We start from the raw sequence: 14,825 nt of genomic DNA, 5'->3' as shown, positions 1-14,825 counted from the left end.
TGTAGATAGGGTAGTTGTTTTCCGCTGAGGTTGGGTCAGACTACAACTAGAGGTCATGGTTAAGGGTGAAAGGTGAAATGTTTAAGGGGATCATGAAGGAGAACTTCTTCACCCAGAAGGTGGTGAGAGTGTGGAACAAGCTGCCAGCAAAGTGGTGGATGCAGGTTTGATTTCAGCTTTTAAGAGAAATTTGGATAATTACATGGATGAGATGGGTATGAAAGTCTATGATCCAGGTACAGGTCGATGGACTAGTCAGAATAATAATTTGGCATGGATTAGATGGGCTGAAAGGCCTGGTTCTGTGCTGTAGTGTTCTTTGACTCTATGACTGAAAAATATTGAGACCAGCAGCGTTGTAAAGTTTATGTATATTTCCTAACAACCAGTAGTACGTATTAAAAGGAGTTCAGTGATATGTTGAGATCTGTATGGTAGGTTACTGTGATTGATAGAAGAATTCTAGAAGAAATTTAACTGGTTATAAAAATGAAAGAGAACAATTTCTGGTGTCATCCTCAAGCAATTGTTGACTGATATAAAAAAAAATTGGATTTGTCCAATAAAAATTTGTCCAACTTGAATATAATTGTAGCATTGTAGTATCATTGAACAGGATAATTAGGTTTGGTTTCAGTTTAGGTTTAAAGAGGCCCTTAGACGTAGCTTCTTCACACAGAAGTGGTGTGTGTATGGAATGAGCAGCTAGGAAAACTGGTGAAGGTGGATGCAATAACAACATTCAAAAGGCACGGACAAGTGCATGGATCGGAGGGGTTTAGAGGGATATGGGCCAAACACAAATCAAATGGGAGCAGCTTAAGTGGACATCTTGATTGGCGTGGATGAGATGGGCCAAAGGACCTGTTTTCATGCTGTTTTATTCCATGGCTTTTATAACAAGCACGAATTTTGGATTATCTGTGAACATAACCTGAAGTAAGAACTTAGACAGTAGCTACTTTTCAGAACTGATGAACCAGCTAGTACCTTTCCACCTCACAGTGCTCTAGAAAAATGGTCATGAGAGTTACTCTGCAAATAAGGGAGTGCAACGAAGGTTCACCATATTGTTTCTTGGCAAAGGGAATTTGTCCTTTCAGGAGAGATTAAGCAAATTTGGGCATAAAGAGAGCTTAAAAGAGTGAAAGGTGATCTTATTGAAACATCCAGAATCCTTATGCGACTGGACAGGAAAGCAGCATCTATCATCAAGAATCCCCACAACCCAACCATGTTCTCTTCTCACTGCTTCAATCAGGAAGGAGGTACAGGAGCCTTAGGGCCCACACCACCAGGTTCAGGAACAGTAATTACCCATCAAGCATCAGGCTCTTGAACCAGAGAGGATAACTTCGCTCAACTTCACTCATCCCAACACTGAACTGTTCCCACAACCTACCAACTTCCTTTCAAGGAAACTTCATCTCTTGTTTTAGATATTTGTATATTTGTCAGTTATTTATTTATTATTATTATTATCATCATTTTTTCTGTTTGTATTTGCAGTTTGTTGTTTTTTGCATGTTTGTTTGTCTTGTGTGTGGTTTTTCATTGATTCTATTGTGCTTCTTTGTATTTTATGTGAATGCCCACAAGGAAATAAATCTCAGGGTAGTATATAGTGACATATATGTACTTAGATAATAACCTTGGACTTAGAAGGGTTGGTGTATCCCCTGGCTGGAGAGTCTAGAACCAGAGGCTGGTGTTTCAGAATAGGTGATTGCTCATTCAGAAAGGGTTGAGAATCTTAATTTTCTACCTTAGAGCATTGTGAATTCTTAGGCACTGAATTAATTAGGCAGAGATTAATAATGCTTCGGCTATTAAGGCAATTATGGGATGTGGAATCAGTATGGAAAAATGGAGTAAAAGTTAGAAGATAGTCCCTCCGCTTATTGAATGGTGGAAAAGGCTCAAAGAGCTGAAGAGACTTCTGGTGCTTTTATTCCTTATGTACTTATGTTCCAGCATTGGTTGATGGAGCGGAGATGGTGGTGTTATGAAAGTGCTTTAGGTGTTGATTTATTTTTGTTTTCATTTTTGCATTATCTGCTGTTCATTTAGAAGTTTTCTGAAGATGGAAACCGAAATCCAGCAGCTCAGAGCATATTTACTTCTTGGGATGTCCAGTCTTTGATACTGAAATGTGGACTCTATGAGTGATTAAATAATGCTTAGCTAATGCTTCTTCTTTTCACTCTAGGTCAATTGTGGGACGTAGGTTCTTCTTCATAATGGGAACCCTGTACCTTTACAGGTGTATCACAATGTACATCACAACTCTACCTGTGCCTGGAATGCATTTCCACTGTGCACCAAAAGTAAGAACCTTATTTAGACCAGATTTTCCATGTGTTTTAGCCACTTTCCATTTGTTTTGTGTTGTACTCTCCATATTTAAGAAAAATTATGTTGACACTGGAGGCAGTCCAAAAGTGATTCCCAGGCTAATTCCAAAAATCTGAAAGGCTTCCTACAACAAGCAGCTAAAGAAATTGAGCCTTTTTTTTTGTTGTGGTGGTGTTGTTTGGAAGTCAGGCAGTGATTTTATTGAAACACACAAGATCTTTCGGGAATGTTGAGAATTTTTCACTCCTGGAAGAATCTCAAATGAAGAAATGTGGCTACAAGATCAGTGGGCAATCACTTTAACTACAGATGTGTAGCAACAACGTCTCATAACATGTGTCAATTTCTGAAAGTCTCTATCCCAGTGGAGACTAGATAATTGAGTTAGAACCACAAGGGATTCTGCAGATGCTGGTAAGACACACACTGTGTGTCTATTGCACATCCAGCCCATCGCACAAATCCTGGATGAACTCAGCAGGTCAGGAAGAACAGGAATAAATAGTCAATGCTTCGAGCCAAGACCTTCCATCAGGATTAGAAAGGAAGGAGGGAGGGGGAAGGACAGTAAGCTGGCAGGTGATAGGTGGAAAAGGTAGAGGGATGAAGAAGAAAGAATCTGACAGGAGAAGACAATGAACCATGGGAGAATGGAAGGAAGGGAGGCAGCAGGAGGAAGTGACAGGAGAGGAGAAGAAATAAGAGGGGTGCCAGAATATGCAATAGAAATAAGAGAGAAGGGTGAGGGGAAGAAATTACTGGATATTAGAGAATTAAATATTCATGTCATCAGCTTGGATGCTACTCAGAAAGCAAATTAGTTTTCAGCCAGTGGGAGGAGAATGGGTAGAACAAAGAGACTATCTCCAATAGGGTGAGATAGAAGGCTTAATGAAAGAGTTAACCAGCAGCCAATATAAGATTAGTCTTCTTTGGCTGTGTAAAGTGTTATCAATGGTAAATATTTTTGACATGCCCATCTGGCTGATCTCTACAGAAAGTTATTAAACTGAAGGAGAAAGAAAGTTATTTCCTTGATGTAATGCGATTTGGTTCTATCTAATGCTGCCAGCTAATTTGTATCAGCATTTACAAAATATTAAAAATCTAAGTCTCTGAGATTCTCTATCAGATAAGCAAAGACAAAAAAATAGCTGCTGCCTTTTTTCTGTTGTATTAAGCACTCTTCCTAAAATGAAGATAGAAAGACAATAAATTGGTCTTGTTTCTGCAGGGAAAAGTAACCATGGGATACCACCCCTGTCTACAACCCAGGCACCATAAAAACTCTGATTAGTGTAAGATAATGTATAATGGTCTGTGCGGGCAGTCCATTGAATGACCTGTGCTGTGATATACTTAACAGAGAAAAGAGTCGCAGTGGTTGGATCTCCGGCACTGATATTGGAGCAGAATTAGGTCATTTGGCCCATCGAGTCTGGTCCACCATTTCATCATGGTTGATCCACTGAGTCTGCCTCTGTGACTCAGAAGGGAAAGGGGGAGAAGGGGCACACTGTGCTGATAGGGGATTCATTAGTTAGGGGAACAGGTGATTCTGTGGGTGAGAATGAGATTCCCGGATGGTAAGTTGCCTCCTGGGTGCCAGCGTCTGGGATTATCTCAGAACGAGTCCTCAGCCTTCTTAAGTGGGAGAGTGAACAGTCAGAAGTGGTGGACCATGTAGGTACCAATGACCTGGGTAGGATGAGTTTCAAGGTTCTGCATAGGCATTTCAGGGAGTTAGGTTCTAGGTTAAAGGGCAGATCTCCAGGGTTATGATCTCAGGATTGCTACCCTTGCCACATGCTAGTGAGACCAGAACTAGGAAAATTATACAGTTTAAAAAGTGGCTAAGAAGGTGATGTAGGAGGGAGAGCATAAGATTTTAGGATCATTGGGCTCTCTTCCAGGGGAAGACCTGTACAGAAGGGACCATTTGCACCTGAACTGGAGAGGAACTAATATCCAAGTGGGAAGGTTTGTTAATGCTGCATGGTGGGGATTAAACTAGAGTTGCAGGGGCATGGGAACCAGAGTGCCAGAACTGTTAGTGAAGAGGTTGTGGATCTCAGATAAAGTCAAGAATCAAAAAGTTAAGAATGGTGCAGCTAGTCTCCTGAGCTGCATATATTATTTCAATGCAAAAAGTATTGTAGGAAAGGCGGATGAGAGTGCTGAAGATGAGGTAACTGGTTTACAAACAGGCAGGGTGCAGTGAGGAGAGGCGGTTGGTAGGGCAAAATTACAGTACACAGAGTTGCAATGTAAAAGGCAGTCAAAATTGATAAGGTCTGAAGGTGTTATATCTGAATACGCACAGTATATGGAATAAGGGAGGTGAGCTTGCAGCACTGTTGCAGATTGGTAAGTATGATGTTGTAGACATCACGGAATCATGGCTGAAAGATTGTAGCTGGGAGCTTGATGTCCAAGGATACACATTGTATTGAAAGGATAGGCAGGAAGGCAGAGGGGATGGCGTTGCTCTGTTGGCAAAAAATGAAATCAAGTCATTAGAAGGAGATGACACAGGGTTAGAAGATGTTGAATCATTATGGATCGAGCTAAGGAACTGCAAGGGTGAAAAAAAACCCTGATGGGAGTTGTATACAGACCGCCAAATAGTAGTAAGATGTGCCCTACAAATTACAACAGAGATAGAAAGTGTATTTCAGAAGGGCAATGTTATAACAGTCATGGGAGAATTCAATATGCAGGTAGATTGGAAAAATCAAGCTTGTGCTGAATTCCAGGAGGGGGAATTTCAGCAGTGCCTATGGGATGGCTTTTTAGAGCAGCTCATGGTTGAGCCCACTAAGGGATCGGCTATTCTGGATTGGGTGTTGTGTAATGAACCAGAATTTATTAGAGAGCATAAGGTAAAAGAACCCTTAGGGGTAGTGAGCATAATGTGATCGGATTCACCCTGAAATTTGAGAAGGGAAAGCTAAGGTCAGATGTATCAGTATTACAGTGGAGAAAAGGGACTTACAGAGGACTCAGAGAGGAGTTGGCCAGAATTGATTGGAAAAGAACACTGGTAGGGATGATGGCAGAATAGCAACAGTTGGAATTTTTGGATGCAATTCGGAAGGTCCAGCATATGTATATCTGAAAGAGGAAGAAGTATGCTAAAGGAAAGATGGCACAACTGTTGCTAACAAGAGAAGTTAAAGCCAACATAAAAGCCAAAGACCTGGCATATGATACAGCAAAAAATAGTGGGAAGTTAGAGGATTGGGAAGCTTTCAAATATCAACAGCAGGCAACTAAAAAAGTCATTAGAAGATAAAGATGGATAACAAAAGTAAGCTAGCCAACAAAATTAAAGAGGAAACCAAAAGTTTCTTCAGATACATAAAGTGTAAAAGAGCGGTGAGAGTGGTAAAAGAGTGGTGAGAGTGGATATCGGACTGCTGGAAAACAATGCTGGAGAGGGAGTAATGGGGGACAACGAGATGGCAGATGAACTGAATAAGTATTTTGCATCAGTCTTCACTGTGGAATACACTAGCAATATGGTGAAAGTTCCAGGTGTTAGGGGGCATGAAGTGTGTGAAGTTACCATAACTAGAGAGAAGGTTCTTGGGAAACTGAAAGGTCTGAAGTTAGATAAGCCACCTGGACCAGGTGGTGTACACCCCAGAGTTCTGAAAGATGGCTGAAGAGATCTTGGAGGCATTAGTAACGATCTTTCAAGAATCACTAGATTCAGGAATGGTTCCGGAAGACTGGAAAATTGTAAATGTCACTCCACTCTCCAAGAAGGGAGAGAGGCAGAAGAAAGGAAATTATAGGCCAGTTAGTCTGACTTCAATGGTTGGGAAGATGTTGGAGTCGATTATCAGGATGAGGTCTCAGGGTACTTGGAGGCACATGATAAAATAGGCCATAGTCAGCATGGTTTCCTCAAGGGAAAATCTTGCCTGACAAATCTGTTGGAATTCGTTGAAGAATTAACAAGCAGGATAGACAAAGGAGGATCAGTTAATGTCATGTATTTTGATTTTTCTGAAGGCCTTTGACAAGGTGCCACATATAAGGCTGCTTCACAAACTATGAGCCCATGATATTACAGGAAAGATTTTAGCATGGATAAAGAAGTGGCTGATTGACAGGAGGCAAGGAGTGGGAATAAAGGGAGCCTTTTCTGGCTGGTTGCCAGTGACTAGTGGTGTTCCACTGGTGTCTGTGTTGGAACTGATTCTTTTTACGTTGTATGTCAATGATTTGGATGATGGCATTGTTGGCACTGCTGATGTTTGCAGATGATATGAAAATAGGTAGACAGGCAGGTAGTTTTGAGGAAGTAAAGAACCTACAGAAGGATTAGACAGATTAGGAGAATGGCAAAGATATGGCAGATGGAATACAGTGTTAGTATGTGTATGGTCATTCACTTTGGTAGAAGAAATTAAAGGGTTGACTATTTTCTAAATGGAGAGAAAATACAAAAAACTGAGGTGCAAAGGGACCTGGGAGTCCTTGTGCTGGATTCCCTAAAGGTAATTTGCAAGTTGAGTCTGTGGTGGGGAAGGCAAATGCAATGTTAGCATTCATTTCAAGAGGAATAGAATATAAAAGCAAGATGTAATGTTGAAACTTTATAAAGCACTTTGAGGCCTCTCTTGGAGTATTGTGAGCAGGTTTGAGCCCCTTATCTTAGAAAGGATGTGCTGAAACTGGAGAGAGTTCAATGGAGATTGACAAAAATGTTTCCAGGATTGAATGGCTTGTCATATGAAGAGTGTTTGATTTATTTGGGCTTGCATTCATTATAATTCAGAAGAATGAGGGGTGACTCATTAAAACCAATAGAATGGTGAAAGGCCTTGATAGAATGGATGTGGAGAGATGTTTCCTATGCTGGAAGAGTCTAAGAGCAGAGGAAACAGCCTCAAAATTGAGGGTTAGCATTTTAGAATGGAGATGAGGTGGAATTTCTTTAGCCAGAGTGGTGAATCTGTGGAATCCTTTGCTACAGGCAGCTGTGGAGGCCAAGCCTTTATGTATGTTTCAGGCAGAGGTTGATAGATTCTTGATTGGTCAGGGCATGAAGGGATACAGGGAGAAAGTAGGAGATTGGAGTTGAGAAGAATACATGATGAAATTGCGAGGCAGACTCGATAGACCAAATGGACTAATTCTGTTCTTGTATCTTATGGTGTTACATATGACTTTTCTGGGAAAGCAAGGGCACATAAGGTAAGGTCAGTCTCAGCATTTGATGTGAAATCACAGAGGGCTAGCAAACTTTTTCCTAAAAATATCCTTTATCCATAACATAAACAGTAAATACAATGAAGACAGGTATTTACAATGGAGAATGCAATGTATTTTGCATTTGTTGTACAATCAATTCAATACAGAATGCATCAAAGCTACTCATTGTTTCCTCCTCTTTAAATAGTGCACCTCTGAAGTGTTTGAGAGGTTGTTAAACAGGACCCAGCTCTTCCAATTTCTGTGACAGCAGGACCCAATATTGTGTTCCCCTCTTATCTACAAAGGCTGTGCAGTAGCTGCACTGAACTTTAAGTTTCATCCTGCAGCAATACGCCAGTACCTTGGAATGTGCCAATCAGCAACATTCATATGCAGACACCTCCTTACTGTGGAAGACCAATACATTTTGGCAGACAAAAGGGAGCCAGCTACATTTTTTTAAATTTAGTGTTATAAAAATATGGTAATAGGCCCTTTGGCACAACTTGTCCATGTGGACCAAGGTCCCTTCCTTGTCTAGTTTAATTTGCCTGCATTGGGCAAAATTCTTTAAACCTCTCCTATCCATGAACCTGTTCAAATGTCTTTTAAACATTGTAATTATACCCACATCTATCACTGCCTCTCGCAGCTTGTTCCCATATACACCAACTAATGTGTGAAAAAACCTGCCTCTCAAAATCCCTACTAAATCCTTTAAATCCATGCCCTCTCATTTTAGATTCCCATACCCTAGGAAAAAGATTACATCCATTCATTTTATCTATGTCCCTTGTGATTTTATACACCTCTGTAAAGTCACCCCTTTAGTCACTTAGGTTCCAGAGGAAAACCCCCAACTCTAGTTTCTCATCCTTATGCTCTCTCTCGCTTAACTATATCCTTCCCATAGCATAGTGACCAAAACTACACACAACTTCCAAGCGCAACCTCACCAATGTCTTGTACAGTTGTAACATGATATCCCAAGGTATATTTCAAGGTATATTTTTATATTCATAAAAATGTATAGGAAATACATAAAGTACAGTACATGTCCTCTTGACATTAACGGTGCCATCAAATTAATATACTGTATGTATTGTGCCATCAAACCATCGCATTCTGTTTACAATGCATCAATACCCTTTGTGTTCCCTCTTCTCTAAAGAAGGACAATCATATCAATGACATGTCACATGGCAGAAACCATTCAGCTCCTTGTTGATGAAGTGTACCCTGGGCAAAACCCATGTTGGAAGTTTCTGTAAATAATTTTAAATCTGGCCTTTTATCAATGGCTCGCAGTTGCATCTGAAAGAGGCTCTAGAAATCCAGTTTGTTTCAGAAACCCAAGCCAAGTAAGGCCGGTGCTAGAATAATGCTTCTAACGTTGTATATTCTATTTTGTCAGTGACTTATTGAATATAAACTTCTGTATTTTCATTAAATTGCATATGAGTACATTGAAAATAGTTAAGTATTTGGGATTATTGTGGTTGGAGACAGTTCAACATTATCCAGCTTTACTCCTGTGATGTAGACCCCCTGACTTTGTCAAAGCAAATATTGGAAATCTGAAATGCAAGCACAATACTAAAAGCACCCAGCAGATCTGCTCATAACAAACATAATCTTTCAAGGCAAAGGTCTTCGCTCTAAATAAATTCTGGAATATTGAACTTGTTATCAGTACTGATGATGAAACACCAGGCTGTCCTTTAAAACTCGTGTTCTTGAATGTGATTCCTTGACCTGGATCTAAATGTAACTCCACATCCATAACAATTTGACTGACACTTTACCAAGCCAAGTCATTCAGTTAAGGGTTAATTAGAGATGGTCAATAAATGCCAGTTGAGGTTCATTCCAAGTGATGGTGACACAGAAATCACTGCCTTGTGGATTGTGCTCAGGATGAACACTGAGATAAATGTCGACTGCTGGAAGATCAGCAGCATTCTGAGAGACTCACTGTGGTTTGCCTGAAACTTCCTGGTCTTCCAATGTAAGGAGCAATCAGCTTCTGATTGTTACTTTTTGTTTATCCAAAATAAACTTTATTGATGATAAAAATTATTTACAAGAATGAAACATGCAATGTGTTTACTTTCTTACATTCTGAGACAAGTTTATGCCATATCACCATAATATAAAAATTGCAAGCAAGTTAGTGATGTACTCAATACAGTGAATGATGACGGATAAAAGACATGCAATGTAATTGCAAATTTTATGATTAAATTAAAAACATTGACTTTTTTTAGTTGGTTTGCATCCCTTGAATAAAAAAAAGCAATTCAATTAATGATCTATTTGTTATTGTAGTTTGTGGTGTGTTGGATTGTGAGATCAACGGCGAAGGTAACTGATACTAAAGGGTCATTGGGTTGCTATCACCTAAAGGGCTATGTTACATAGTTGTATGGTTAATAACTGCAACATTATCGCACTGTGCTTGCAGTTTTTATCTCAACAAACTGATGTGTTTTCTGTTCTCGTGAACTGATCGAGTTACAAGGCATCAGAGAAACAGGATACACTACAACTCTTTTTAATTATAAAAAATACAAAGGAACAATTCACAGTTTGAGTGCAAGTTGAATAATAGCATTTAAAGTGGATACACATTTTTTATTAAATATTCTTCCAGAAATTCCTTGTCTAAATTAAAGTAACAGACTCAATTTTTTTTTGGTTTGTTTTTGAGCAAATGGCACAGTGGGGAATTAGTATTACCTTTATACGTCCACAGTTTTTATCTCCAGAGTGGGTGAACCCTGGGCTTGAGGTGGTGGGGTTGGTCACTGGACCTATTTGAGGAGAATCAGTAAGTGTCTCATCATTGTTTTGTTCTCTTCCAGCTCTATGGGGACTCTCAGGCCAAACTACAACGCATCTTAAAGCTGATATCTGGTGGAGGGCTTTCCATTACTGGGTCACACATCATGTGTGGAGACTTTCTGTACAGTGGTCACACTGTTATGCTGACCATCACTTATTTGTTCATAAAAGAATGTAAGTGGTTTCCTGAATGGAGTAGTTGTTGATCTTAACTGCAATAGTGCAAGGGGGTAGATGCAATGGTGCTTTGGCACAATATAACACACTGTAGTGAAACAGCGTATATTCCTGTGTATCTGACTTTTCACGTGAATCATTACTGGTATTTACTAGTCAGGAGTCAAAAAGCAGAGATCAAGTATTGCCCAAGAAAGGGTTCTTCAGAGACTTTGCTGGATGCTTTAAGGGTTGGAGCTACAGTCACAAGGACAAATCATCTGCTAGAAATGCTTCTACCAGATTTCCTCCTCCTAGGATGTCCAAAACTGCTCTCTCCCTTCTTAACTATATTTATAATAACCCAGCAATTAAATAATTGTGCAAATAATTGAGAGGGCACAACCTCAGAATAGAGGGACATCCATTTAAAAACAAGGCATGTCTCCATTTAGAACAGAACTGAGGAGGAATTTCTTTATCTGGAGGATAGTGAATATGTGAAATGCATTACTACATACAGCTGTAAGGCCATGTTAAGGGTATATTTAAAGCGGAGGTTGATAAGTTCTTGGTTTGTCATGGCATCAAAGGTTATGGGGAGAAGGCAGGAGAATTGGGTTGAGAAAGATAATAAATTAGCCATGGAGAAATGGCAAAACAAATTCGATGGGCCAAGTGGCCTAATTCTGGTCCATGTTTTATGGTATTATGGTCAAATGTCCTGATACAAAATTTCAAGTCAAGTTTATTGTCATGTGCACAAGTAAGGTGAGGTAGAGATACAATGAAAAACTTGCTTGTAACAACTATAATGATAAAAAATAAAAATAGACCTTATTCAGGGGTGAAATATCTTTATTTGAGATTGACAGATTACGGTAATCTGAATTGAGCATCTAATTCTACATTACTCTTCCCTTTCTTTCTACCCGTCTGTGCTATGAACTGAACCTTTTATGTTTGTAACATTCAGGGAGTCAATCTGACAATTCAAATGAGTCAAGATTTCCAGTGACTGTCCAGGCCACTCATCCCTGTAACAAGTCCTGTCTTAGTGGTCCATCATCTGATATCTAACAACTGCTTAATTCAACATTCCTGCCTACAGTGTACTGTACAATACTGTACAAAGAGTTAGTCCAGCACAGAAACAGGTCCTTCAGCCCATCCAGTCCATGCTGAAACCACTTACCTGCCTACTCCCATCGACCTGCACCACAACCATGGCCCCATACTCCCACCTCTCTTAAATGTTGAAATTGAGGTCACATGCACCACTTGTGCTGCCAGCACATTTCACACTTTCACGACCCTCTGAATGAAGAAGTTTCCTTTAAACTTTTCACCTTTCACCCTTAACCCATGGACTCTGGTTGGAGTCCCACCCAACCTTAGTGGAAAAAGCCTGCTTGCATTTACTCAATCTTTTTCGACTGATATTATTCCAATCAGTGAATTCAAGATCAATAGGTCCAGAAGATGAATACCTGGCTTAAGAATGGATAAAATTTGAAGGGACAGAGATACTGGGGGTTCACATAGATAATTAATATGTCATTAACATTACCATAAAGATATTAAACTGCCTTGTGTATAAAGTACACATTTTATATACAAGGCTTTTGTGTTAACCTCACTCACATTGATTGCACATGGGCCATCCTATTGAAACAACATTTCCTCTCAGAAGTTGTCCTGAAGCTTTTGGTCATTCACCACATATGAAATACAGGAAAATGGAAGACTATGTGTGGGGGAAGTGTTAAATTGACCTTGAAATAGGTTAAGAGGTCAGCACAGCATCGTGGGCCAAAGGGCCTTACTGTGCTGTACTATTCCATGTTTGGTACAGTTTAGATGTTTTTTAGATGCTGCTGATGGAAATTAAGACCAGTACTTAGTTGAAATGTCAGAGGACTTTCCTTGTCATTCACCTCCATTGCTGCTATTGCATTTGCCCAGATATGGTATCGAATAATATGAATGAATTCAACAGCAAATCAGTTGGCCGCATATTGGCAGACACAAGAGACTGATGAAAATCCAGAGCAACACAGAAAATGCTGGAGGAACTAAGTAGTCTGGCAACACCTAAGGAGTGAAATGGATGGTCAGCATTTACTGTTGAGGCCTTTCATTAGCACTTCCTGTATGGCTGTGCATTGGCAAGCAAGTTGCACCCTGCTTTGCTTTGCTTTCTTTTTGCAAACTTTATATACAGGAGGTCCAATTGCTTATAGGCTCTGTGAAGTTATGTGTTTAACTCATTGCACTACATATTGGAAGAGTTTTTTTTGCAGCCAGCTACAAGAACATAAGGGTTTTATTAAGTTCCTCACTGTATTGTAGAACATTTTGTGATTTGTCAGAAGACTTTTTCCATATCCTGTTATTTTCCAGACGGCATGCTCAACATGTATTTCACCACACCCAGTCCCAGAAAGCTAAGTTCTGATGTGCAACAGCTGCATTTATTTGATATGTATCTAAACAACAGGGTGTAGCATTAATGTAAGATTTCCTTGCTTAAAACCAATTGTTCTTAAGCTTGAGCTAAATCTGACACATGAAGAACATATCAGCCATTTTCTGCTATACTAATACTACACAATTGAAAATAACATTTATTATAAACAAATAATGTGAACTTCCTGCTGATACATATTCCATACTTTGGGTTTGACAGTAATTTCCAAGTCCCTCACGTGCTTCCCTCTTCCAACTCTGTGATACAGATGTTGACATTTAGTGATGTGGTTGTACAGCTTTCAGCAACACGGGTATTGCCCAATTGGTAAACATTAATTTGTAAGATCTGAAGCATGAGACTGTGAAAATAGCATTGCTGTAAGATCTGACTGTCTTCACTGATATTTTTACTTTCTAAAACAACCATCAACAGAACACCCCGGATCTGATTTATTCCTTGTTATCCCTGGGGAGATGTGCTGTCTCTGGTTCAAATTGACTACACGCAGTTCAGTACAGTTTGTGACTGGGAGGCTTAAGACTCTGACACAATGAGTAGACAGACAGAAGTGTTCATCACTGCTCATCAATACTTTTCTGTGCATTCCAGCCTTATTTTTGTCTTTTATTGTAAAGTTGCAATGGTGATGACCCCCATACAAATACTATATCGAACTATAGTTACCAAAAGTACATAGAACATAGAATAGTACAGCACATTACAGGCCCTTCGGCCCACAATGTTGTGCCGACCATCAAACCCTGCCTCCCATATAAACCCCCACCTTAAATTCCTCCATATACCTGTCTAGTACTCTCTTAAACTTCACTAGTGTATCTGCCTCCACCACTGACTCAGGCAGTGCATTCCACGCACCAACCACTCTCTGAGTAAAAAACCTTCCTCAAATATCCCCCTTGAAATTCCCAACCCTTACCTTAAAGCCATGTCCTCTTGTATTGAGCAGTAGTGCCCTGGGGAAGAGGCACTGGCTATCCACTCTATCTATTCCTATTATTATCTTGTACACCTCTATCATGTCTCCTCTCATCCTCCTCCTCTCCAAAGAGTAAAGCCCTAGCTCCCTTAATCTCTGATCATAATGCATACTTTCTAAACCAGGCAGCATCCTGGTAAATCTCCTCTGTACCCTTTCCAATGCTTCCACATCCTTCCTATAGTAGGCAACCAGAACTAGACACAATACTCCAAGTGTGGCCTAACCAGAGTTTTATAGAGCTGCATCATTACATCGCGACTCTTAAACTAAATCCCTCGACTTATGAAAGCTAACACCCCATAAGCTTTCTTAGCTACCCTATCCACCTGTGAGGCAACTTTCAGGGATCTGTGGACATGTACCCCGAGATCCCTCTGCTCCTCCACACTACCAAGTATCCTGTCATTTACTTTGTACTCTGCCTTGGAGTTTGTCCTTCCAAAGTGTACCACCTCACACTTCTCCGGGTTGAACTCCATCTGCCACTTCTCAGCCCACTTCTGCATCCTATCAATGTCTCTCTGCAATCTTTGACAATCCTCTACACTATCTACAACACCACCAACCTTTGTGTCATCTGCAAACTTGCCAACCCACCCTTCTACCCCCACATCCAGGTCGTTAATAAAAATCACGAAAAGTAGAGGTCCCAGAACAGATCCTTGTGGGATACCACTAGTCACAATCCTCCAATCTGAATGTACTCCCTCCACCACCACCCTCTGCCTTCTGCAGGCAAGCCAATTCTGAATCCACCTGGCCAAACTTCCCTGGATCCCATGCCTTCTA

At 40.2% G+C, this 14,825-nt stretch overlaps 1 protein-coding gene across 2 annotated transcripts in view; it reads left to right on the top strand.

Moving 5' to 3' along the window:
• Window positions 1-14,825, top strand: part of sgms2a (sphingomyelin synthase 2a) — a 93,794-nt gene that overhangs the window by 65,454 nt on the left and 13,515 nt on the right. For both annotated transcript variants that reach the window (XM_063046807.1, XM_063046808.1), the window contains 2 exons: window positions 2,210-2,327; window positions 10,428-10,581. In XM_063046807.1, the coding sequence (XP_062902877.1) occupies window positions 2,210-2,327; window positions 10,428-10,581 (272 nt within the window). The remainder of the gene's footprint in view (window positions 1-2,209; window positions 2,328-10,427; window positions 10,582-14,825) is intronic.

This window comes from Mobula hypostoma, chromosome 4 (assembly GCF_963921235.1).
Source record: "Mobula hypostoma chromosome 4, sMobHyp1.1, whole genome shotgun sequence".
NCBI lineage: Eukaryota > Metazoa > Chordata > Chondrichthyes > Myliobatiformes > Myliobatidae > Mobula > Mobula hypostoma.
This window is presented reverse-complemented; position numbering and strand designations above follow the sequence as displayed.